At 42.0% G+C, this 27,717-nt stretch overlaps 1 protein-coding gene across 5 annotated transcripts in view; it reads left to right on the top strand.

Moving 5' to 3' along the window:
* The window catches only part of LOC118360195 (phosphatase and actin regulator 3-like), a 58,307-nt gene extending 30,872 nt beyond the window's left edge, over nucleotides 1–27,435 (top strand). For 4 of the 5 annotated variants that reach the window (XM_035739438.2, XM_052482551.1, XM_052482552.1 and 1 more), the window contains exons 2-12: nucleotides 6,540–6,704; nucleotides 9,828–9,992; nucleotides 10,817–11,035; nucleotides 12,305–12,524; nucleotides 13,189–13,430; nucleotides 15,459–15,612; nucleotides 24,829–24,884; nucleotides 25,527–25,588; nucleotides 25,947–26,087; nucleotides 26,511–26,587; nucleotides 26,988–27,435. In XM_035739438.2, the coding sequence (XP_035595331.1) occupies nucleotides 6,548–6,704; nucleotides 9,828–9,992; nucleotides 10,817–11,035; nucleotides 12,305–12,524; nucleotides 13,189–13,430; nucleotides 15,459–15,612; nucleotides 24,829–24,884; nucleotides 25,527–25,588; nucleotides 25,947–26,087; nucleotides 26,511–26,587; nucleotides 26,988–27,003 (1,509 nt within the window). In that variant the 5' untranslated portion in view covers nucleotides 6,540–6,547 and the 3' untranslated portion in view covers nucleotides 27,004–27,435. The remainder of the gene's footprint in view (nucleotides 1–6,539; nucleotides 6,705–9,827; nucleotides 9,993–10,816; nucleotides 11,036–12,304; nucleotides 12,525–13,188; nucleotides 13,431–15,458; nucleotides 15,613–24,828; nucleotides 24,885–25,526; nucleotides 25,589–25,946; nucleotides 26,088–26,510; nucleotides 26,588–26,987) is intronic. The other variant, XM_035739437.2, reaches the window with a different exon arrangement.
* The last annotated feature ends 282 nt before the right edge of the window (nucleotides 27,436–27,717 follow it).

Here is a 27,717-nt window from a genome sequence, read left to right on the forward strand (position 1 = left end):
CATGTGTGTAGAGGGCGTGTGTTTGTACCTTTGTGTGTGTCTCTTCACAATCCCCACTGTTCAATAAGGTGTATTTTAACCTGTTTTTTAAAATCTGATTCTACTGCTTGCATCAGTTACCTGATGTGGAACAGAGTACCATGTAGTCATGGCTGTTCTGAGCCAATTGTAATTTTCCTAAGTCCCTCTTTGTGGCACATGACGACCCTACTGAACAGTAGTCCAGGTGCGATAAAACTTGGGCCTGTAGGACCTGCCTTGTTGAAAGTGTTGTTAAGAAGGCAGAGCAGTGCTTTATTATAGACAGACTTCTCCCCTCTTAGCTTCTGTTGTATCAGTATGTTTTGACCATGACAGTTTACATTCCAGGGTTACTCCAAGCAGTTTAGTCACCTCAACTTTCTCCATTTCCACACTATTCATTACACGATTTAGTTGTGGTTTAGGGTGTAGTGAATGATTTGTCCCAAATGCAATGTTTTTAGTTTTGGAAACATTTAGGACTAACTTATTCCTTGCCACCCATTCTGAAACTAACTGCATCTCTTTGTTAAGTGTTGCAGTCATTTCAGTCGCTGTAGTAGCTGACATGTATAGTGTTGAGTCATATGTGTACATAAACACTCTGTCTTGACTCAAAGCCAGTGGCATGTCATTAGTAAAGATTGAAAAACGTAAGGGTCTAAACAGCTACCCTGGGGAATTCCTGATTCTACCTGGATTATGTTGGCAAGGCTTCCATTAAAGAACACCCTCTGTGTTCTGTTAGACAAGTAACTCTTTATCCACAATATTGCAGGGGGTGTAAAGCCATAACACATACGATTTTCCAGCAGCAGACTACGATTGAAGTCAAAAGCCACACTGAAGTCAAACAAAACAGCCCCCACGATATCTGTATTATCAATTTCTCTCAGCCAATCATCAGTCATTTGTGTAAGTGCTGTGCTTGTTGAATGTCCTTCCCTATAAGCATGCTGAAAGTCTGTTGTCAACTTGTTTACTGTAAAATAGCATTGTATCTGGTCAAACCTTTTTTTGCAGAAGTTTACCAAGGGTTGGTAACAGGCTGATTGGTCGGCTATTTGAGCCAATAAAGGGGGGCTTTACTTTTCCTTGGTAGCGGAATGACTTTTGCTTCCCTCCAGGCCTGAGGGCACACACTTTCTAGTAGGCTTAAATTTAAGATATGCGTAACGGTTGTCTGTGGTGGAAGAAGGTGAGGACCAATGCGCAGGGTGGTAAGTGTTCATATTCTTTAATAGAACTCAGAACACTAAAATACAAAACCAACAAGAGAACGAAATGAAACCGAAACTGTTCTGTCTGGTAACAAGATACGAAACAGAAAATAATCACCCACAAATCAAGGGTGAAAACAGGCTGCCTAAATATGGTTCTCAATCAGGGACAACGATTGACAGCTGCCTCTGATTGAGAACCATACCAGGCCAAACACAGAAATACCAACTCATAGAAAAACAAACATAGACAACCCACCCAACGCACACCCTGACCATACTAAAACAAAGACATAACAAAAGAACTAAGGTCAGAACGTGAAAATATGGCAAATAGGAGCGGCAATACTGTCCGCTATTGTCCTCAGTTATTTTCCATCCAGGTTGTCAGACCCCGGTGGCTTGTCATTGTTGATAGACAACAATCATTTTTTCACCTCTTCCACACTCACTTTACGGAATTCAAAAGTACAATGCTTGTCTTTCAGAATTTGATCAGATATAATTGGATGTGTAGTGTCAGTGTTTGTTGCTGGCATGTCATGCCTAAGTTTGCTAATCTTGCCAACAAATAAATCATTAAAGTACTTGGCAATATCAGTGGGTTTTGTGATGAATTAGCTTTTTTTCATTTAAGGTGCTCCAAAGCTTTCTACTATCATTCTTTATATTTTTATTTTTATTTTATTATTATATATATATATATTTGCCATACCTTTCACAACCATAAAATGTTTCAATTCCTCATCAATCTAAGGGGACATCACTTGCACAGTCTTCACATTTTGCTGCCTTAAAATAACATCTTAAATGGGATTCAATTAGATTTTTTCACTATCTATCTCGACAACCTACTCCACATTTTCAAAGTGAAAGACAAATTATAGAACATTTTCCAAATGACTTAGAAATACAAAATGAGGATGTATTGATTGCATATGTCTTCACACCCCAGAATTAATCCTTGGTGGAAGCAATTTTACCAAAAACAATGGACATATGTTGCCCTGAGAGTTGTGCAAAGTTGGTAGAATATTATTCAAAACAATTCACAGCTCTAATGGCTGCCAAAGGTGTTTCCACCAAGTATTAACTCTGGGGTGTGAAGACATCAAGACATTCTCTTTTTTTTCTTCTAATTAATCTGGAAAATGTTCTATGGCTTTCTTTCACTCTGGAAAAAAAAGTAGGTTGTGTAGAACTGTAGGGAAAAATAATTTAATCCCTTTTTAGATTAAATGTTTAGGCAGCAAAATATGAAGACTGTGCAAGGGGTGTGTAGACTTTCACTAGGCACTGTATATATATATATATATATATATATATATAAATAGCAGCCCAAATCTGGTCTTGGTCAACCCTATTTGGCCTGTTAGTGGAATTATCAGATAATTCAGATTTTTGGCATCTGAAAAAGATGCAATTATACAATGTTATCATTCAAGGCAGTACTATGCAATAACTGAGATATAAGGGACCAGTTGCTAGCATGGACTCTTCATAAAGACTGGGTCACTCTGAACTCTGCACCTCCCTTTGTGTAATGGTGGTGCAGGTGCTCGCTAGTCTCTCTCAGATCAGGGGTCTTAAATCAATGTGTGGCTGCTCACTAGGAAGCATAGACACAAGCATCCTCTCACTCTCTTCTGGTAGTTAGCTGTGTGCTCAGACTGTGACAGGCCCGTAGGCCATGGCCAGATGGCAGCACAGTTGCAATGCCAGGGGGGTAAGTGAGGAGGTTAGCTGGCATGGCATAGCATGGCAGTGGGTAAGGAAGTGGCCTGTTGAAGGGCACATTGTTAGTCCTCCGAGTGAAGAGGGTGAGGGGGGTGGGAGGAATGGATTTGAACAGAGCTGACCTGAGAAGACCCTGAATCCCAAATCAACCCCTAGCCCCTACCCCCTATACACTTGGATAGATATGAGACGATTGGATAGGTGAAAGCGATATGGCAACAAGTCAACCTGGCCTATCAGAGGGAGCAATTGACATGTAAATATCTAGACAAAGCCATATCCTGAACTTTGAATTGATTTCTGAAGGTTGGTGGATCCATTCGTTTTCACTATGTAGGATTTGAGACATGTCCCTCTTACAAGCCATGTGTACTGTATATGGTGTGTGTGACCTCCATCAACTGTGATATTGCACCATGAAGTGTCCTTCAACAATGCCCTTGAAACACGCTCATAAGGTATATGTTTGGCCTACTTATGTCATTGCACCTATGAACAGCCCACCTTTCAACTCTACCTTAGGACAACAGCCTTTTAGTTACAATCGTGTCTGTCATGCATTCTGTCAGTCATGCATTCTGTCAGTCATGCATTCTGTCAGTCATGCATTCTGTCTGTCATGCATTCTGTCTGTCATGCATTCTGTCTGTCGTGCATTCTGTCAGTCGTGCATTCTGTCAGTCATGCATTCTGTCAGTCATGCATTCTGTCAGTCATGCATTCTGTCAGTCATGCATTCTGTCTGTCATGCATTCTGTCAGTCATGCATTCTGTCAGTCATGCATTCTGTCAGTCATGCATTCTGTCAGTCATGCATTCTGTCAGTCATGCATTCTGTCAGTCATGCATTCTGTCAGTCATGCATTCTGTCTGTCATGCATTCTGTCTGTCATGCATTCTGTCTGTCATGCATTCTGTCAGTCATGCATTCTGTCAGTCATGCATTCTGTCAGTCATGCATTCTGTCAGTCATGTATTCTGTCAGTCATGCATTCTGTCTGTCATGCATTCTGTCTGTCATGCATTCTGTCTGTCATGCATTCTGTCTGTCATGCATTCTGTCTGTCATGCATTCTGTCTGTCATGCATTCTGTCTGTCATGCATTCGGTCAGTCATGCATTCGGTCAGTCATGTTTTATGACAGTTTACTTTTGTCATTAGAGAGACAGCTGGAAATGAATTGCAATTATTTGTTAGAGCTGGCAGTATCTCACTCAGTGTAACGTATTACTGAGATATGTCAGGGAAAGGCAAGCTAAGTAAGCACCAAATACAGAGCAGGGTCGTGTTCATTAACACACACAACATAACACATTTTTATTAATGATCTGCATTGGAAAACCAGCATTTATTATTGGACAAGTCTAACTAGTCCCTCCTTGTTTCAATCTGTTTCCTTCCGTTTGGTAGGAACATGACCCTGGTCTTTTAAGTGTGTGAACAGTGAGGGAGTTCATCTTGGCCAGTCAGCAGGGCACAATTGTTGTGACTATAATCACACAATTTGAAGAACTCTTAGTGACCACAGCTTCCACACTAACAGGGTATGCATTACAACATATTAAGATGCAAACGAAGTTCATCGTTTTATTGTGACCGTACAACAGTAACCTCACAACACTGTCAATCATACTTGAAAATATACAGTTTGCTCTATATCTGAGCGTCACACATATCTCTGTTGATTGTGCACTTTGCCGTGATTCAAAGAGACACTGGAGTCACAGGAAAACAGAGTGTATTGACATCGGATGTGCAGCAGTGATACCACATATTATTTTAGGAGGGTTAGATGTAGCTCAAATCTTTTTCATGTTGAATTTTGAATCTGTCCTGTCATATGTACATGAGTGGCAAACCATAACGGCAGTTAAAATGACATTTGCTTTGTTCTCCTTACTTTCACAGTAAAATGCGAGCTGTGGAGCTATACAAAGCAGGTTTTCTCTGTGAAAATATTCCGGTTTTGAATTCACTGACAGCATGGTTAAACGGGGTGGGGTCCCCCTTGACATGCAGTACCACTGTAGTTCTGAGTTTAGTACACTAGGATTCGTTATTGAATCCTCATTATTATTAAGTAACATTGCAATGAATATGGATTTCTGCAATATTCTTCACATTTAAAACATCCTTCTTAAAGGTTATAGGAGGCTAGCACGTGTGAAAACTAGAATACTGTATGCAGAGTCTACTATGAAAATCATTGGACTCTCATGAACACTTCTTATGCTGCAATCATAAAATCTCCCTTTTTTCCCACACACAATGTATTTAGCCTAAATGTGATAGGCTGGGTAAGTCTTCCAGACTTTTAGCACTTGTAGGCAACAGCTGGAAGACTAATACATAATGTGGACTATGTACATAACTGCAAAGAAATGGGGTGCTGCCTAAACACGATACATGGATTTAATTCATCCAAATGTACATTAGCATATTAATTGAAATTGTATTGTTCACCACATGTGGTACAGCCCATTCATGCCCATTCCGGTGAAGAAACAAATTCTGAGCTTTCTCCAAATTCAAATTGATCTGTTACTCCATTTTTTTAAACAGGTTTCCCTCTATGGAAAATGTAGAAATACTTGATATACATTATGAATTACTGGGCTCTGATTGGCTACTGGAGATTCTCCTTCCGTATGGCAACAGCCTAGAATCCCCCTCAACTCTCCTCTCCCCCCTCCCACCTAGCCCCCCCCTCCCCTTTTCTACTCACTGACCTCCTCCATGCTGCTTACCCCCTTCCCTGCATGCAGTTGGGCTGCTCTGCCTCCAAGGAGGCTCCTCTCCCCCGACTGACTGCAGCATCTGGATGTTGTCGCCATGGCAACAGCAATGCTCCCCCTCCTCCTTCCTACCTCCTCCCCCCTTCTCTAATCTCGCTGTGCTCGCTGCCGCCCGTCTTCAGGCTTGACCTGGATTCCGTTGTGTGCTGGTTGACAGTTAGTCGGCCAGACGTGTGTGCCGGTCAACTGACTCGTTTCTCCATTATTTGGGGTCAAACTCCAGAGCCCGCTTCTCCCCCACATCCCATCCCATGCATTTGTAGAGAGAGAGAGAGAGAGAGAGAGAGAGAACGAGGCATGTTGCACACGGCATCGGGGCTCTGTCCACCCTCCCTCTTCTCCACTGTACTCCAACAACACTCAGTTCCTCAGTGAAGTGAGGTTTTCCCATCCTTTTCCCCCTGTTTTGTTGAAAGCCTCTGTAGCCTGTACTGACTACAGAAACCAAAATGTCTGCCTCCTGCCTGTTCCTGTTGTCATGGGTTTAGTCACACTAATGTTTATCGCTTGGATTCTTTCTGGTCTATTTATTGTACATTTCCTATGTATGTACCCTGTTTCTTTGCAATTGAATATGAACACAACACATCCGTAAGACTATGTGTACATCAGTGCAGCTGTTGTGTGGGCCTGTGGCCTTGTGGCCAAAAGTAGGTTTCATCTGCATAATGAAAAGGGTGAACATTGACACATGACATGATTTGCATAATTGACTGCAAACTAATATCCATCCTCCCTGTTTGCTACACACCTCTCTGGTTGCAGTGGAGGTGATGGACCATCAGAGGGTGCTGCATACTGGCTGCCTGGTGTCGGGAGTCCACACCCCGCCCATCCGCCGCAACAGCAAGCTGGCCAGCCTGGGGCGCATCTTCAAACCCTGGAAGTGGAGGAAAAAGAAAAACGAGAAGCTGAAGCAGAGCTCTACAGGTGTGTGTGTGTGTGTGTGTGTGTGTGTGTGTGCGTGTGCGTGTGCGTGTGTGTGTGTGTGTGTGTGCGTGTGTGTGTGTGTGTGTGTGTGAGAGATGGAATCTACACAAACATGCAGGCGTGGTAGATTGGGAGTAAAGGGACTTGAGTAATTCCCCAAATATTTAAAATGGCTTCCTCTATCTCAACTTACCATGACCCCAAATAGGACTCTCCATTTCTGTCAGATCAGGGGTCATGAAAGAAAGGACACAAAAAAGGAAGCCATTTCAGAATAGGGTCGTTCCATTTGAAATGAATCACTTTTTGACCGCACCCATATTGCATACCATACCATGAGACATCCATGTCTTCATCAATGAAGAATGTTAACGGTTTGATATCATTTAAAAGCTTACTACAATCAGGTTAGTCAAACTATTTTATCATTTATTTTTTTAACCTTTAACATGAATTGTCTTAGCGTGTGAGCTCTGATGGATTTAATTTTCACATATATGCTGTAGCTTAGTCCCTAATTCTCATCATCTGAGGTGTTTGTGTTGTGCACGTCATCGGTTGAGACAGCTGCATACCCTTGAATACAGGGTGCGTGTCATTTCAATCACTTCAAGCCACTACCGTTTAGCTGGTACACCATTGACATTTAAAACTACCACAAGATGTCTGCTGGTCTATCCCCCGCCCGAATGTCAACTTAAATGCAAATGTATATTCTATTATCTATATTTCTATGATTTCAATAGGTTTCCTATGGAAGATCGACAGTATAATTTAAAACAAATTATATTCCCATTCAAGTTAACATTCTCTGATTCTCTATTCAAGAGTATAATAAGTCTCAACCGATTGCAGGCACAACACAAACACCACGGACGAACAAACACCATGCACGAACAAAAATGGGTGGGTGTATAGCACGAACGTCAAGCTTGAATCTCATCACGTATAACTTTAGTATTTTAGCTACCACTTCCCTAACCTTAACCCTTTAAGCTAACCTTAACCCTTTTAGCTAACCCTAACCCTTAAACTTAACCCTAGCCCCTAGTCTAGCTAGCTAACGTTAGCCACCTCGCTAGAATTCGTAACAAATCATGCATTTTGCAAATTCGTAACACAGTGTACATGTTTTGCTAATTCGTAACATATAATACAAATTGTAATTCATCACATATCATATGAAATGGGTGGTGGCCATACACAAATTAATACATACAGTATTTTTTTTTATTGATCCTTTATTTAACTAGGCAAGTCAGTTAAAAACAAATTCTTATTTACAATGATGCCCTCCCGGGGAACAGTGGGTCAACTGTTCAGGAGCAGAACATATATTTTTTACCTTGTCAGCTCAGGGATTTGATCCAGCAACATTTTGGTTACTGGCCCAACACTCTAACCACTAGGCTACCTAACATATTATCCTAATTGGAGTGTAAATTGATTTTCCCCCTCATCAATCTACACACATTACATTTACATTTAAGTCATTTAGCAGATGCTCTTAATGACAGAGAGAACACAGCTTTATAGAAATGTTAGTAAATTTATAAAAACTCAAATATTACATTTACATAAGTATTCAGACCCTTTACTCAGTACTTTGTTGAAGCGCCTTTGGCAGCGATTACAGCATCAAGACTTCATGGGTATGATGCTACACACTTGGCACACCTGTATTTGGGGAGTTTCTCCCATTTTTCTCTGCAGATCCTCTCAAGCTCTGTCGGGTTGGATGGGGAGCATTGCTGCACAGCTATTTTCAGGTCTTTCCAGAGATGTTTAATCGGGTTCAAGTCTGGGCTGTGGCTGGGCCTCTCAAGGACATTCAGAGACTTGTCCCGAAGCCACTCCTGCGTTGTCTTGGCTGTGTGATTAGGGTCATTGTCCTGTTGGAAGGTGAACCTTTACCCCAGTCTGAGGTCCTGAGCGCTCTGGAGCAGGTTTTCATCAAGGATCTCTCTGTACTTTGCTACATTCATCTTGGCCTAAATCCTGACTAGTCTCCCAGTCCCTGCCTCTGAAAACGTCCCCACAGCATGATGCTGCCACCACCATGCTTCACTGTAGGGATGGTGCCAGGTTTCCTCTAGACATGACATTTGGTATTCAGGCCAAAGAGTTCAATCTTGGTTTCATTAGAGCAGATAATCTTGTTTCTCCTGGTCTGAGACTCCTTAAGATGACTTTTGGCAAACTCCAAGAGGGCTGTTATGTGCCTTTTACTGAGGAGTAGCCTCTGTCTGGCCACTCTACCATAAAGGCCTGATAGGTGGAGTGCTGCAGAGATGGTTGTTCTTCTGGAATGTTCTCCCATCACAGAGGAACTCTGGAGCTGTCAGAGTGACTATAAGGTTCTTGGTGACCTCCCTGACCAAGGCCCTTCTCCCCTAATTGTTCAGTTTGGCCGGGCGGTCCAGCTCTAGGAAGAGTCTTGGTGGTTCCAAGCTTCTTCCATTTAAGAATTATGGAGGCCACTTTGTTCTTGGGGACCTTAAATGCTGCAGCAATGTTTTGGATCCCTTCCCCAGATCTGTGCCTTGACACAATCCTGCTCTACAGACAATTCCTTCAACCTCATGGCTTGGTTTTTGCTTTGACGTGCACTGACCTTATATAGACAGGCGTGTGCCTTTCCAAATCATGTCAAATCAATTTAATTTACCACAGGTGCACTCCAATCAAGTTGTAGAAACATCTCAAGGATGGCCAATGGAAACAGGATGCACCTGAGCTCAATTTCTAGTCTCATAGCAAAGTGTCTGAATATTTATGTACATAAGGTATTTCTGTTTTTTATTTTGTAATACATTTGCAAAAATTTCTAAAAAAAACAATTTTGTTTTGTCATTATGGGGTATTGTGTGTGATTGCTGAGTTTTTATTTTATTTTCATTCCCTTTTTGAGTAAGGCTGTAAGGTGTCTGAATACTTTCAGAAGGCACTGTATGTATGGAACATTTTTTTTAAATCTAAAGGCGTGTGGTCAAAAAGTGATTGAAATCAAACCCAATATGAATATAATGTAATGTAGTCATGCTCTGGAGACCATGAGCGTGAAATAGAAGGTACAACTTGTAGAATACTGCAGACTAAGCCCTGTATGTTGTCTCCCTGCAGATGTGGCATTGTCCAGTGGGTGCATCTCTCCCGAGCCCGGCTCCCCCTTGCAGGGCTCCTCAGACGGGACAGGCATGTTGGGGAGTTTTGGGGGGTCTCTCAGCGCCACTCTCACGGTCAGCAGTGTGGAGTACCTGGGCCCAGAGGAGGAACTCCCCCCGCCAGGTAGGACAGCCCAACAATCCTACAAAGAAAACTAAGACCCAATCCTAAATCCTATGGGTTATTATGCACTTATGGAGATCTGAGAGGATTTGATTGGTATATATGATGAAACTTCCACCTCCTAGCCTGTCATAGGGCAAGGTGGAGCTACAGTCCTCAGTATTTTCACAGCGAAGCATTTTTTATTTATTTGGGCTATATACTCCAGCATTCTGGATTCTAAATCAAATTATGAATATGAGCTGAATGTACTGAACTTAGCCTTTTATGTTCTGTACTCCTTTAGAAGAAGATGAATTATTTGACACAGGATAGGATAGCCGTGAAGTCTACCATCAACCGTATTGCTTTAGCCAGTGACACATTTCAGAGTAATCAAACTTACAGAGGGCCATGGAATTCGACTGAATCCTTCGTGTGTATCTTTCATAATAGTTTATAGGCATGTCAAAGGGACTATATAGACTTTCAAAATATATCTTCTAAACACTATTTTATTTTTTCTTTATAATTGTGAACAATTATTAATAACCCTTTGACAGTATTTACAATAGGAAAAACTCAAGATACATGATCTATGATATGGAGAGATCATTTTATTATTCATGTTCTTATACTGTACAAATTATTCAAAGTACGTTACGTTTAGCCACATGATACCCCCTAAGAGCCACTAGGGGGCAACAGAGATAATGAGATAATGTATAAACAACAGAATGGTACTTATAATAGCATGGTTCATTCACTGACAACAACTATCTCACTGTAAATGGTGGCACCTGATTAAACTTTGATTTAAACTCAATTAAACAAATGTCTTTCAGCGGCTGCGCCTCCAGAGGATTGTGAGCCAGAGGAGGAGAGCAGTCAGAAAACAGAAGAGGAGGGAGAAGAGGAGGCGCAGCCTAGTGCCGATGCCTCCGACGAGGTCCAGGAGGGCATAGAGGAGACGGAGGAGAGACTAGAAGAGGAAATACCTCGAGGAACCACGCCACCTCCAGTAGCGGCCAAACCGGTGATGCCACAGCTGAGCAGTGGCGAGGGTGAGTAGACGAGTGTAGTGTATCAGGGTAGGGGTCAATTCGAATCGAGCTCATTACGATTCCAATTGTTCCTAATTGAAAAGCATTGAGAAAAATTGGAATTGATTGAAATGGAATTAACCCGGTTGGAGTATATAATTAGGAAGTGACCATCATGCCAAAACACATCAGCCAACAAATACATACACATGTACTGCACTGCACACACAGACAAGGATAGTGTGAACCCCACATGTACAAGCACATAAACACCCACAAACATGTGACGGAGACCATCCATGTACGGCCGACCAGGATTCAATCTCACATCACCAATGACACAAAACTACAAAAGCTAGCATGCTTCCTTCCTACCATTACCGTACCAATAGTTTTGTTTGGCTGAGGGTAATACTACTCTGTCATGGCATGATGGGTACTACTAGCACACACAGCTAACTAGCTGACATCTGCTACCTATACTGTACACAACACACCAAAGGATCACACATCTGTGCATGAAGAGGATGGACCACCCATACCACGAGAATACGTTTTTAAAATTCACATTGAGCATGCGATTATGGTGGATAGTCAGATTAATATAATAGTTCAATTAAAGCGTTTGCATGCTTTGCAAGGAGGCCGATTTCCCTAATAATCCTGTTTACATGGACACATCTGAAATCAGGCTAATTGATGGCACTCTGATATAAATGCAAAACATCGCCAATCAAAATAAACGTTCTACAACATGGACCATGTTATTTCTGGGAAGCATGTTTGATTCTGAAAACGACTTCTAAGACCCATACATTCAGTTGTTCCGGACTCGGCTCGCTCGGCTGGTGCTGGCACATGCAAAGATCAAATACACAGCTGGAACGCCCATTAAAGAGTTTACATGTCCTAAAAAGATGAAACATTGCTCAGAAAACCAGGTGTTTTAATCGGCGTATGCTTACTTCGTTTTTTTAACTTTACACCGATTTAAGATAAGCCGAGTAAGGTGTTTACATGACAATTGCATAATCTGCCTACTGCCATAAACAGTTTAACATGGAATTATTCCTGTACATGTGGACGTACCCATTGTGGACCACTCAAATCGTTTTGAGACACTGTGCTGTCATAGACAAACAAAGTACGGATTTTAATTTGGAGTCATCATCATCTAAACATCATTGGTATCTGTTATTACATTGTACATAAGGTCATCTATACACATGTATGCATAAACAAATACAAAGTACAGTAGATACCTGACCTTTGTCTTTCTTTGCCCCTCAGACCCATCCCCTGTGTCCTCACACTTGGCCAACTCTTTCCTGCCTAAGGAGCCTCCCAGGGCTCCCGATAGCCTGGCCCCCATGGTGTCCCTGCGAGGGCCCCACTCCAACCCCTCAGGGTCTCCTCACCTCACCAATATTATGCACCCTCCAATGCCCCCTAGCTGTATCATGGAAGAACTACAACGAGCCTTTGCCTCAAAGGCGAATCGGCAAGAAAGGTGAGGGGCACAACCAATTCACAGCAAACAGCCATATAATCTCCCCATCATGTGACCGGGAGTTCATGTTGTCTCTAATGTTTGGTAAAACTTAAAGCCTGTGGGTAGAATTATTTATAACTTGTTATAAGCATATATGAGCCTTTATAATGTCTTAAAATAACGTTTATTATAATATGTTAGGTCTCTGTATCAACAGTTCCACTGACTCAAAATGGCTGCTATTTAGTCAGGCTCATTATGAGACGATGACAAGACATTATAAACACTGTCAGACATGCGACTAGACATTCTCATATCTTACAATGCATTATAACTGAATTAGAATGCATTAAACCTACTGGTATTGAGTAAAGCGTTATTTAATGTTCAACCCCACATCTAACCTCAAACATCATTCCTTTCAGTGATGTTGCAGCCAATTAGCTTACTACCGCCATGTTGCATTTTCACTATCCCATAATTGAAGAACCCAGTGTTCACTCCTATGGTATTTTCACCACTCAATCACCCACTCACCCATCCATGTTAACCCCTACCTGTTACCTTTCAAATTGACCCAATGCTACCTCCCATAAGACCTGCACTGCCTTGCTCACCCATCCATTAACCCCTCCTGTTTTGTTAACCCCCACGTTCCCTCCTCCCTCCCGTGTCCCCTCAGTGTGCATGGGCCTGCTGAGCCTTGCTCGCCCCCTTGGCGGCGATCTGACGGGCGGATCTCTCGCTCCTCCAGCTCGGAGAATCAGTCGGTGGCGGGTGGTGGCTTTGTCGACTGGCTCCACCAAGCGGAGAGGAAGATGGAGGCGGAGGAGAACAAGGAGAACGTGCGGCTGGACCAGTGCTTCTCCGACAGCTCGGGCCTCCCCCATGATCAGGACGACTGGAACGACTCTGTCATCTCCGGTGTGTCCATTCTTAAAGGAAAGATCGCATACAATGATATCCACCAAATGAACAACATAGATTAATGACATCCCCCTTGTTAAACTAATTCCCAAGCAATATACAGTTGAAGTCGGAAGTTTACATACACCTTAGCCAAATATATTTAAACTCAGTTTTTCACAATTCCTGACATTTAATCCGAGTAACATTCCCTGTCTTAGGTCAGTTAGGATCACCACTTAATTTTAAGAATGTGAAATGTCAGAATAATAGTAGAGAGAATGATTTATTTCATCTTATATTTCTTTCATCACGTTCCCAGTGGGTCAGAAATGTACATACACTCAATTAGGAGCATTACCTTTAAATTGTTTAACTTGAATCAAATGTTTTGGGTAGCCTTCCAATAGCTTCACACAATAAGTTGGGTGAATTTTGGCCCATTCCTCCTGACAGAGCTGGTGTAACTGAGTCAGGTTTTTAGGCCTCCTTGCTCACACACGCTTTTTCAGTTCTGCCCACAGATTTTCTATAGGATTGAGGTCAGGGCTTTGTAATGGCCACTCCAATAGCTTGACTTTGTTGTCCTTAAGCCATTTTGCCACAACTTTGGAAGTATGCTTGGGGTCCTTGTCCATTTGGAAGACCCATTTGCAACCAAGCTTTAACTTCCTGACTGATTTCTTGAGATGTTGCTTCAATATATCCACGTAATTTTCCTCTCTCATGAAGCCATCTATTTCGTGAAGTGCACCAGTCCCTCCTGCAGCAAAGCACCCCCACAACATGATGTTGCCATCCCCATGCTTCACGGTTGGGATGGTGTTCTTCGGCTTGCAAGCCTCCCCCTTTTCCTCAAAACATAACGATGGTCATTATGGCCAAACAGTTCTACTTTTGTTTCATCAGACCAGAGGACATTTCTCCAAAAAGTATGATCTTTGTCCCCATGTGCAGTTGCAAACCGTAGTCTGGCTTTTTTATGGCGGTTTTGGAGCAGTGGCTTCTTCCTTGCTGAGGCTTGTGGCCTTTCAGGTTATGTTGACATAGGACTCTATTTACTGTGGATATAGATTGTACCTGTTTCCTCCCGTTTCCTCCAGCAGCTTCACAAGGTCCTTTATTGTTGTTCTGGGATTGATTTGCACTTTTCGCACCAAAGTCCATCTCTAGTTGACAGAATGCGTCTCCTCTCCTTCATGAGCGGATTGACGGCTGCGTGGTCCCATGGTGTTTATACTTTCGTACTATTGTTTGTACAGATGAATGTAGTACCTTCAGGCATTTGGAAATTGCTCCCAAGGATGAACCAGACTTGTGGAGGTCTACAATTTGGTTTCTGAGGTATTTGCTGATTTCATTTTATTTTCCCATGATGTCAAACAAAGAGGCACAGAGTTTGAAGGAAGGCCTTGAAATACATCCACAGGTACACCTCAAATTGACTCAAATGATGTCAATTAGCCTATCAGAAGCTTCTAAATCCATTACATAATTTTTTGGAATCTTCCAAGCTGTTTAAAGGCACAGTCAACTTAGTGTATGCAAACTTCTGACCCCCTGGAATTGTGATACAGTGACTTATAAGTGAAATAATCTGTTTGTAAACAATTGTTGGAAAAATGACTTGTGTCATGCACAAAGTAGATGTCCTAACCGACTTGCCAAAACTATAGTATAACAAGAAATTTGTGGAGTGGTTGAAAAACGAGTTTTAATGACTCCAACATAAGTGTATGTAAACTTCCGACTTTTCCAACCGTTTTAACAATTCAAAAATAGACTTGAATTTTTTTAACTTTCTAACTCCTGTGTTAAACTTTTTTGGGGGAAAACAGACAGACACAAATGGCAGACACAGCAGTTTTAATCTGACAAATGTAAAAAGCTTGTTTTTTTGTTGTTGGGCATTATGGACTAAACTTGAGAGGTCCACATGATTTACAATAAGGTTTAAGTTGCGTGTGAACATTTTAGGTTAGGTTTCTTTTTTTGTGAGAGTGATCTTGAAGTGATCACTGATGTCGTTTGTGTGTGTGTGTGCAGGTACACTACCTCGCAGGCTAAGGAAGGAGCTGTTGACGGTGAAACTTCGGAATCGGCCCAGCAAGGAGGAGCTGGAAGACCGGAATATCTTCCCGGCACGGACCGAACAGGAGCGTCAGGATATACGCCAGCAGATCGAGATGAAACTCGCCAAGTAAGTAGTCATCTTCTCTCCTCACCCACTCCTTTCTCACTTAATCTTTCCATAACACCTCACATCATCTCGTCACCCCTTTTTCTCAAAAGGCATTGGAGAAGAAGGTCCAAGGAAAGGGACCTTGGATCTTCTTGTCCAATATGGTTGGGAAGGAGGCAAGGAACAAGGAAGGCCGAAAAGGCCAATTGAGAAAAATCCCATCTAGATCACATCCTGTAGGCCGACCTCTATGACATCTCTTCCCCTTCAACATCTTTCCTACCCTAGAACAGGGGTACTAATAATTGAGAAGGTCCAGTGACCCAAATTCCCTAGATGGCAAAGGTACGGATGGATATTGTCCTTTATCAGCACTGTGGTACAGCGTAGTAGCAAACATAGTCATCTAGGACTTAGGAAACATGTTGTTATATAAAATGTACATTAAATGAGACTAAGAATTTGAATGAATTACAATTTCTTTCAAATGTAAACATGTGCAAAATTGCATCAACATTGCTGAGGAACAAAACGTTTAAATGAAATAAAGTGCATGTTTTCTGAAGAACAACGTAAAAAAAAAAAAAAGTTGAACAAAAATAATAATCTTAATGCACAGAACGTCACTGTGGGCCATGCAATATTCATGTATAAGTCACTCTGGCCAAGATAAAGCAAAGCAGTGCGACACAAACAACAACGCAGTGTTACACATGGAATAAACAAGCGCACAGTCAATAACACAATAGAAAAAGGAAAGTCTATATACAGTGTGTGCAAATGGCATGAGGAGGTAAGGCAATAAATAGGCCATAGTAGCAAAGTAATTACAATTTAGCAGATTAACACTGTAGTGATAGATGAGCAGATGATGATTAGCAGATGATGGTGTGTAAGTAATGATACTGGTGTGCAAAAGAGCAGCAAAGTAAATAAAACCAATATGGGGATGAGGTAGGTAGATTGGGTGGTCTATTTACAGATGGACTATGTACAGTTGCAGCGACCGGTTAGCTGCTCAAATAGCCAATGTTTAAAGTTAGTGAGGGAAATGTAAGTCTCCAGCTTCAGCGATTCGTTCAAGTCACTGGCAGCAGAGAACTGGAAGGAAAGGCAGCCAAAGGAGGTGTTGGCTTTGGGGATGACCAGTGAGATATACCTGCTGGAGCACGTGCTACGGATGGGTGTTGTTATCGTGACCAGTGAGCTGAGATAAGGCTTTACCTAGCATAGACTTATTGATGACCTGGAGCCAGTGGGTCTGGCGACGAATATGTAGCGAGGGCTAGCCGACTAGAGCATACAGGTCGCAGTGGTGGGTGGTATAAGGCGCTTTGGTAACAAAGCGGATGGCACTGTGATAGACTACATCCAATTAGCTGAGTGGAGTATTGGAAGCTATTTTGTATGTGACATCGCCGAAGTCGAGGATCAGTAGGATATTCAGTTTTACTAGGGTAAGTTTGGCGGCGTGAGTGAAGGAGGCTTTGTTTTGCGATATAGGAAGCCGATTCTAGATTTGATTTTGGATTGGAGATGTTTGATATGAGTCTGGAAAGAGAGTTTACAGTCTAGCCAGACACCTAGGTATTTGTAGTTGTCCACGTATTCTAGGTCAGAACCGTCCAGAGTAGTGATGCTAGTCAGGCGGGCTAAATACTTGAATCAGTTATAGAAACCAGAAGCCCTTTATGGTTGTGAGGTCTGGAGTCAACTCACCAACCAAGAATTCACAAAATGAGAAAAACACCAAATTGATACTCTGCATTCAGAATTCTGCAAAAATATCCACAGTGTACAATGTAAAACACCAAATAATGCATGAAGAGCAGAATTAGGCCAATACCCACCAGTTATCAAAATCCAGAAAAGAGACGTTAAATTCTACAAAGAGATTAACCGGGAGAAGAGACCCCTAAGCAAGCTGGTCCTGGGGCTCTGCCACTGTGTACTCTCTATTTAGGGCCAAATAGAATTCTGTTACTTGACACATTGAAAATAATTTACAAAAAAACAGAGCAAACTAGAATGCTATTTGGCCCTAAACAGAGAGTACACAGTGGCAGAATACCTGACCACTGTGACTGACACAAAATTAATGAAATCCTTGACTATGTACAGACTCAGTGAGCATAGCCTTGCTATTGAGAAAGGCCGCTGAAGACAGACCTGGCTCTCAAGAGAAGACAGGCTATGTGCACACTGCCCACAAAATGAGGTGGAAATTGAGCCGCCAAATGTATGACCATATCAGAGACACATACTTCCGTCAGATTACACAGACCCACAGAGAATTTGAAAACAAATCCAATTTAGATAAACTCCCATTTCTATTGGGTGAAATACCAGTGTGCAATCACAGCAGCAAGATTTGCGACCTGTTGCCACAAGAAAAGGACAACCAGTGAAGAAAAAAACACCATTGTAAATACAACCTATATTTGTGTTTTTTTACTTTCCCTTTGTACTTTAATTAGCACATCATTATAACACTGTATATAGACATAATATGACATTTGAAATGTCTTTATTCTTTTGGAACGTTTGTCAGTGTAATGTTTACTGTTAATGTTTTATTGTTTATTTCACTTTTGTTTATTATCCGTTTCACTTGCTTTGGCAATGTAAACATGTTTCCCATAAAGCCCCTTAAATTAAAACAGATTTAAATCTCTCCCCCTTTTTGTCAACTTCCCTTTGATGACCTCATGGATATCCTCTCCCGTGTGTGTGCTTCCAGATGTGTTAAGCCCAACAGCTCCTCACAGAATTCCTTCTTTGTTTCGTTATAAAATCTGACAAACACCAGAAACGGGACATTATCAGTGTTATCTGTTGATTCATCCACAGCTAATGAAATGCATGGTGCATTCTGAATGGCCTCAACAACCTGTGAAGTTAAATCTTCAGCTAATATTTCAGTTCTCCTCGTTGCTGTGGAATCTGACAGTGGGATCTGTTTGATCTTTCCTCGAGGTCATATTTTTGTTTACCTTAAAGCAAGGTGTCAGCAACTTCACACATGCGCATTCTTTTACCATCTCAGCGTCTGAATTATGTTTCCTTTTCCCCAAACCCAAACTATCCTCAGTGAACACCCCATTGCACGTTGTTGGGCTGTAAGGGAATTGACAAGGACTTTAGTGGACTTCTCATATTGGGATTTGAGTTGTTTGTTCTCACCTCCGTGTTCAAGGGGATACGTCTGATCGAATTTATTATGCCTGGTGCCATAATCGCGTTTAACATTGGCACTTTTCACGAGAGCTACGGACTCACTGCATATCAGGCACATTGGTTTTGTGCTAGTTGCGGGGAGAATGAATACTGTTCCGTCCACTCGTCTTTGAATATACGGTTGTCAGTAAACTTTTTTTTTTAACAAGCCATATTAAGAAAGATAAAGGTATCTAAGCTCCTGTCTGTGATATTTACAGTTGAACCGTGGTTAAATCTTTCTGTTTATTTCCGCCTGCTTGTCCCAAGGTTCCGCAGAGGATATTTGGATTAATGTGATTGGGTAAAACGCGGCCTCTTGTATTTGCATATAACCACTCGATTGGATTAGACGGGGCACTAGTAGAGACGGGTGTTGCTTCGGGAGAAAGAGAGAGTGAGAAAAAGAGGTTGCTGAGTTAGAGGCCCACTGCGTCCGGTTGATTTATAAAAAAAAAAGCTGTCTAGAAACAATGGATTGAGTTTTATATGACAAAATGCAATGTTGTCCGGTTCTTTGGGTCCGGGTCTGGACCACGGTCCGCCAGTTGAGTTGGGCGGCCCTAGAATGTATGTAAGCAGACCTGGGTTCAAATACTATTTGAAATCTTTAAAATGCCTGCCATATGGGCAGGGTTTGCAGGTCTGGAACTATTCTACTAGTAATCACAAATAAAGTATTTGAAAAATGATTTAAAATAGTTCTTGAACCCAGGTCTGGATGGAAGACATTAACCTGAAGGCTCTTTCGGGACATAAGACCACACCATTGATATTGATTGCATATGAATGTCAATATAAATACAGTCAATTCCAGAGCGACTAACAGGAGGAAATAGGGTTAAGTGCCTTGCTCATGGGCACATTGACAGATTTTTCACCTATGAATGTCCATGAGTGGAGAGTCTGAACGGTGAACAATGAGTGTTAGGAAGGGATGAAAATGTCAACTTAATGGTAGTGGTTATGTAATGTTGAACAGTGGAGGGTTTAGAGTGGAGGTGAGAAAGACGATCTGATCTAGGAGGATTACCTCCTTGGCTTGCATTGACTTGATTTGCGTCCGTCAGTCAATCTGACATTGTTTTGTACATACTTTGGAATTGATGCTTGGACTCGGCCAATCCTGATCCCGGATCAGTCGCTCTATTGTGTTGGATTAATTTTACAGCGGCCAGGTGCTAAACCAGCTGATTGAACTAATCAAGGTCTTGACCAAACCAATCCCTAGTGGAGGAAGAGAGATTTCATCACCAATTGGAGTAAGATCCTGCAAACTCGAAATGTGGTTCATTTGTGGACCTGAGTTATACAATTAGAACGTGGTTCACTATGGTGGTGAAATACCCAGATTCCTTCTCAAGAGCAAAACATCTTTGATTTCAAGAATGTTCCTGGAGAGTTAAAGATAAGAAATCAGGAATCCTGAATTTCCTGTTTTCTTTTGCCTCATTTGTGTTTGTGTACTGTTTTGGTTTACTGTATGTGCCAACCACACACAAGACATTCCCTCAGAGGAGGTTATTAGAATTCGAACTTCCAGTAACAGTCTTAGCTATGTACAGGCCAGCGGGACACTATGGATGTAGATACATCACACTTCTCTAAACAAAAGCATTTAGAGAACGTTCTCGTACTGTATGGTTTCTTATTTGCGGAAAAACACAACATTTTGGTACGAGGACAGAATGTGAGAACTATAACTGCTGTGTTGCTCATCACCATTTTGTCAAGCGAGGGGTACACCATCATGTTATGTAACCAGCCATGTAACAACTCACAGTTGAGTGCTACTCATCTTCAAGAAAAAGATTTAACAGTCAGACCCATGGAAACGATCAACCTCAGGCTATTCTTAGTTCCCGCTCGGACCACAGGGTCCTCAAAGTGTAATATTGTCACTGGACAACAAAAACAATTCACTACCAGCTGCAAACAAACACCTTATGTAAAAGGTCAGAGCAAAGCAGCATGACTCCGGCTTGCGTAAGAGCCACAGGCCCCAGGCAGTGTGCTCTGTGAAGACAGGGGGTTCTTCTCGCATGGGAGTGAGATGTGGAGCTGTCTGGGGAGAAGGTCACATTGAGAGCACCATTGTAGGCTAGTCACACAAAAGACCACCAATCTGCGCATAAAGCCATTTTTTATTTTTTATTTAAATGGATGTATTCGATGCACACAATGCAATTGCAAGTTGTATCTGGAACTTCCGTCGATTAATATGCTTTCCTGTCTATTTGAAATATTATAGTTATTTTTGCTCACTGCTCAATGGTCATGTGCACTGCCATTTGCTTCTGCAAAATTCTGTCTTGTGTGTGTAAAGAACTGTCACCAAATCCTGGTCTTGGAGAACAACCATGTGTCCTGTAGGCAATATGTACTGAATTAGGCCCATTGAGATGAACTGTTGAACAAAATTCAGGGGACCGCTATACATCTAACATTCCTCCCCCTAAATGTCTTAGTTTTGACCGTTGAATTAAGCCTGGTCATTATGTGATTGTTTGGTTGAAACTGAAACCTGCATACACAGTGGGCCTCCAGGACCAAGACTTAGAGTCCTGAGGGATCACTGTGGAAGATAACTCACAGGAGCAATGTGGTGAAAGCTCCACCACTACATTGCTCCTACCTATCCAGACTACTGAAATCAGCAAACATTGAAAGGTAAGGGGGAAGGGGCAGGCATAGTAGGATTATCCTACTATATTGCAATTTGTGCTCCCATTTTCTAGCCACTGTTACCTCCAGACAAAAAAGAGACCACATATGAAAAGGTCCACTGTAAATGGTAAACGTTCCGATTCCCACACCAGTGTAGACATTTTGTTGAGGTCCTGAGCTGCTTATTCCTTCTTTCGGTGGTGCCATTAGTGCGTACAGTGCATACGGAAAGTATTCAGACCCCTTGGACTTTTTCCACATTTTGTCACGTTACAGCCTTTTTCTAAAATTCATTCAATTGTTTTTTTACCCTCATCAACCTACACACAATAATACCCCATAATGACAAAGCAAAAACAGGTTTTTCTTAAATAACTTAAATATTACATTTGCGTAAGTATTCAGACCCTTTTCTCAGGTACTTTGTTGAAGCACCTTTGACAGAGATTATAGCATCGAGTCTTATTGGCTATGACGCTACAAGCTTGGCACACCTGTATTTGGGGAGTTTCTCCCTATCTTCTCTGCAGATCCTCTCAAGCTCTGTCAGGTTGCGCTGTATGCCGTGTATGCCCGTTTGTCGTGCATGCTCCATATTTTGGTTACACTGCGCTTTTTCAGAGAGGGGAAAGCCCAACTATATTTAGCCCTAAAGATGGTGGAGAAGAGGGAAGCTTAATGGAGGAGTAAAAGCCTATTTCCCAAGGGTACTCTTAATGAATGACAAAATAGTCTATAACTCCGGGCTCAGATCTCCCAAGATGACTGCTAGCTTAGATTGAAACGTCTTTTTCTGAGCCACGTCGGAGAAACCGCCAGCCAGATAAAAAGAAGAAGAAAAGATGCTGTCCTAGCTTCTCACTGGGATAATGACACCTTGCCTGTCCGTTGTCTCAGAGTGATATGACCTTTCCATCTATAGCACTCTGCTCTCTGCCTGCCACTTCTGCTGTGGCGGCGCTTCGCCGGTGCTATTCTTAGCTTGGAGACTATTGAATAATACATCACGGTGCACTCCCATCTCTCCGCCTCCCCACTCCTCCCCAAATGTGTGTTATTGAGGAGTTATGTGAGGAGGAATGGTGGGGGAAGGGCAATACAGTTACAGTAAGCCAGAATGCAGGAGATTGTTTTTTTTCCATTTTAAAGAACAGCGTAATCTCGAACTCATTCTTTTTTTTTTATGACAGGATAGGAGCAGAAGAAGGGAGACAGAAATGTGTAGAGTTCATGCCTCAATAGAACCGGGATCCCCACTACAGGGGAAGTGTATGGTTTCGGAGGCAAGAGCATTATCCGCTCGACCAGACTCCGGGCCAGCAAGAGGTGTGTTTTGTGGAGAGCTGGTTTATTGTGACTGCTCGCTGCAGTCTGGCTGCCTTCTTTTGGCTGCCAATTTGTGGCTGAAGGAGAAAAGGAAGCGAATGCCTATTGCAACCACCCACTCAAGGCTGTCTATCCTGTTCTCTCCATGCACAAGCAATGCTTTACATATTGACATATATAGACAATTTGAGTAATACCCATCTAGCACATAACATTCTGAGAACCATGTTTCTTAGAGCTTGGTGGAGCGTGGTTGTCCTATGGTTATTTTGCATACAACCTTCCCACAACTTTCTCGGAAAGGTGCAGGATAGTTGCTTGGCTTTGGAACATTCCCAGCACATTTAAGGAACTTGATAAAAAAAATATACAGAATCTTGGTATTTCAACAGAACGTTTCCTAAAAGTTCAAACATGGTTACATTTAATTTACATTTTGGAAATGTTCTAGGAACGTTTCCAAAATGAGATTGGGAATGTTCACAAATAGTCCAGAGAACGTTAAGAAATAAATGTTCTTCTGTGCAAATTTTAGTACTTCAGCATAACTTTTCCCACAGGTCAAGCTGATTCTATACCATTTTACAATTGAAGCCATTGTATTCTTTATGCTGTTCAATGTCATCATCCAACTCTTATGATCAAACCCTAAGACAAACAGTACAATGATTACTAAATGTAATAACATTGATTTCGTTTAGTCGTCTTGTCATAATAGTATTATTATTAAATACATGGTCTTGAATACAAGCATGATTTTTCTGTATTTGCATTTCATTGTATGCATTTGGTACGTATATAAGTTGCCTATAACTGTTAGGGCTCCAGCAAATTGATCACCTCTTCAGAGGGAAAGAGCAGCAGTGTGGGAGGGCAATGGGCACTACTGCCACAATACCCAGCTGTGGCACGTCAGTGGCGAGTTCAGCGCGTGCGACTTCAAGGTGTGTGACCTGACTTTGGTCCTCACTCAGAGCTCTGGAATTGAGGTTTGAAGTTGGTCGGGGGCGAGACATGCTGTGAGGTTGTGTGGTGCACTCTGTCTCGCTACCTTTATCTTTTGGGCGGTGAGTTTGCCACATGCACTGAGGGCTGAGCCCTATCTATTATTGATATCAAAGTCTTTGAAATGCTCACATGCACAGGTGACTCTAAAGTCACGGGCATTTGGTTTTTGTGGACTGTTTGAAGCTTTGATGGTGAGGTTTAAGCAAACATGAATTAGTCATTATTTTGAGTTGCTTATTTGTATGACCCGGGGACCATCTTATTAGTATCCTATCATTTTTATTATATTTTAAGAAAAAACGTATATACCGTGTTGTAATCAGTTTGAGTTAGGCCTATAGATGTGTTGTAGCTAGCTACCCATATCAGGATTATACACATTTAGATAGGTGAGTCAAGATAATAAATAAAGGCGAATTGTAACCTAATTTTACCATTTGAAACGAAAGCATTTGAACAATAGAAGCAACTTTGTGAAACTGAGAAATGTTGTCTGAGTGATCGTGGATAACTTGAGTGGGAATCTCGTTATGCACCTCCTCCCGATAGCAAATTACACATTCAGTCGGGAAAGGGGGAGGTTCGCCTGAGTAGCGCATCACGACTCAGTTCAAGAAGGGAGCTGCCTGTTTGTGTGGAGTAGACTGCAATGGATGACAGTGAAGCGCGCAGCTGCACATGCAACAGCAGACGACAGTAGACCTAGTGTTTGCTCTTCGTCTCTCTGATAATACACGATTTGAGACAATAAGTTAAGACAGCCAGAGGTTTCAACAGCGGTAAAACGTGAAATACAAAGACATCGCGCGTCTGTGTGTATTCCAGATGTGGGGGGCGCCTCTAGTAAAGCATCATAGTCGAGGTTTAGACGCGAGATGGAAAAACAAGGTGTTCCCCAATAGAACGACTACATTGAGGAGAATGATAGGCGAACTTGGTTTAAAAGTCTACTTATTTGATGTTGACCTAGCTTGAATTGAAAATGGTTCAGAACGTGGTTCTGGTATTTTTTCGCAGGAGACTCAGCCAGAGGCCGAACGTTGAGGAGTTGGAAAGCCGGAATATTCTGAAACGTGAGTTGTAAAACTGCCTTTTTACTTACATTTCTGCTCTTTTTATCTTTCTTTTCAATGAGTAATCTGAAATTCATGCGCAGGTCCTAGATGACTCTACCAAGGTGGACAATACATACATGATATTATGATACACACATTCACTCGTGCAAAATTCAGGAGAGGGAAAGGATGAGCACACATTGTTTTCCAACATACACACTGTAACGTGACATGATGTTGAGAAATTCGTTTAGAAAACTGCCCAACAGCACATATTATTTTGGGCAGGCTCTATCTAGCGTTGTGTTTCTCTTACATAAGCGTTTTCATTTCGAGATTCTATGCGAATTTGGATCTGACCCTGAGTGAAACAAGATTTACATTTAGACCAAGAATTATGTTTAAATGGTTCAAATATACATATATATCCCCATAGATTAGACTTTATTTGTAATATCTGAAGCGGTGTCTACAGTCAAACACAGTGGGACACTGGTATTGATTTCATAATCATTCACTCATAGATAAGGTTTAGGGTCAAACAGTGACATCACTGACATGTGGATTAGGGGGACAATTGATGAAAATCAGTTGAAACCTCAAGTGTTCTTATCGGTGTCGTTGTCTATCACTAATTGTATTATTCTCATTGGTTTAAAGAGAGAAATGACCAGACCGAACAAGAGGAGAGGAGGGAAATCAAACAGAGGCTCAACAGAAAGGTATGTTACACTTTTTTATTACACTACTTAGTTACTATGTATTATTATTAATTTATTGTTATTATTGGCAATGTAATAGTACACTAACAGTAAGGTACACTATGCAGACATCCCATTACTCCTGACTGAAGTACTTGTTCTGTTTTTATACTTTATTTCATGCTATACACTATTTATTTCATGCTGTACACTAGTTGTATCTTTGTTTTTGGAAGTGCTCTGGAGAAGAACATAATAAGACATACAAATTTATGTCCCAAAAAATCTTGTATAAGCCTACTATTACTTTTATGAGAGCAGCATTATGATGCCAAAACCACAGATGAATACAGGAATTTCAGACCATTGTGTATTTCAGCTCAATCAGCGGCCCACAGTCGACGAACTACGGGACCGAAAGATTCTCATCCGCTTCAGCGATTATGTCGAGGTGGCCAAAGCTCAAGATTATGACAGGAGAGCAGACAAGCCCTGGACCAGGCTTTCGGCAGCTGACAAGGTGTGTGTGTGTGTATGTGAGAATGTCAACCATGTCAAAAACAAGGATCCTTCGACTACATCTCCCATATTTCACATTCCACACAAAATTAATGATTCCCCACTCAAATGGTAAATTGACTGGCACATACCCTTTTTGAGCATTTTGTGATGTACATGTCCAATTTATTGCCTTGGCTACCTCCCCCATAGAGCCAGAATGTCTCACTGTTTTCTAGCTAGCTTCAGCTTTTTTTCTCACTCCATATCTCAGACTATGTCCTTGTGGCTAAGACCTTGTTGTTGTCATCTTTCTTTTGTTTACTACTCTCTCCGTGCTGAGTTTTGCAGACTGTGGGTCGATGCGTGCGAGGGTCGATGGGTGCGTGGTAAGCCTCTGCTTAAGGATGCTCTCTAGTCTAACGCTCGTTTTCTTCCTCTGCAGGCGGCTATCCGAAAAGAGCTGAACGAGTTCAAAAGCACTGAGATGGAGGTGCATGCCTCGAGCAAGCACCTTACGAGGTCAGTGTGTGTTCTGTGCTTGCTTCTATTCTTGGCTGCGGCTGACTCTATTTTTAGCTCCTCTTGCCTGTCTAGAAAAGGTCCACAGAGCTAAAGATAGATGCGTAAAAGAGGAGGAGGGGAGTCCTTGCTTACCTTCCCCGCGGCCTGATATTGGCAAGAGAAATTACAAATGCTGTCTGTCCCCAATTAAGTGTGTGTGGTAAACAAATGTCCTCCAGTCGATTTGTACCAATGATCTAGGGAGACAGCAACCCCACTCCCCCGGTGCACATAGCCGTGCTAAAAATAGCCTCACAAGATTGATGAATAGCTGTAATAATAAGTGGAGGGATTACAAAGGCACCTTCTGCGCTCATGACTCTTCCTCCCCCTCACTCTTCCCCCTTTCCTTCTGTAGGTTCCACAGGCCATGAATACGAAGGGGAGATACTTCTATGAAGAAAAATACTGCTGAGCCTAGAATTTTCGGTTGCTGCGTCGGCAGCGGTTCGAAAACTGCCGGAGCACTTAAAGCCATTCTTCCAGAGCCCGGTCCTTTGTCTGCAGGGTGTCCTCGATTCCTCCAGCACGCCCCTGGCCTTCATCGATAGGAGGGGTGGACGGATGGTGATGTTTGGGTGTGTGGCAGTGAATCCCACTGTGGGAGCTGCCTGGGGGCAGAATACTAACGACGGAACCCCGGACTCCGTCTGTCTGTCTGCCCATCGGTTAAGATGGAGCCGAGGGAAGAACAATCTACTTCGGTCTGTGTGCGTGTGTTTTTTTTTAACAGTCTCCTTTGAGAAGGTGGCAAACCCATATGGGGAAGATGACGGTTGTGCATGTGACCAGCTTCACCTTTTACATTTAAAAAAATAAATAAGTGTCACTTGGGGGGCTGTGGGACTGTGTGGTCGGTCAGGGGTAGATTTTGTACCAACTGTATATATGTCAATCTGAACCGGACTGTCAATGTCTTTACTGAAAATAGAAAACCTTTGTAAGCACTACTTGTCTTCAAAATACAAGGTCTTTAAAAAAATGTTTTTGCCTCCTCTTATTTTTGGTAATCAGCATATTTTTTTGAAAGTTTTAATAAACGGATTGCTAGGCAGCTGAACAGAGAGCAATAGTAATGTCGTCTTTTT

Source organism: Oncorhynchus keta, chromosome 27 (assembly GCF_023373465.1).
Source record: "Oncorhynchus keta strain PuntledgeMale-10-30-2019 chromosome 27, Oket_V2, whole genome shotgun sequence".
NCBI lineage: Eukaryota > Metazoa > Chordata > Actinopteri > Salmoniformes > Salmonidae > Oncorhynchus > Oncorhynchus keta.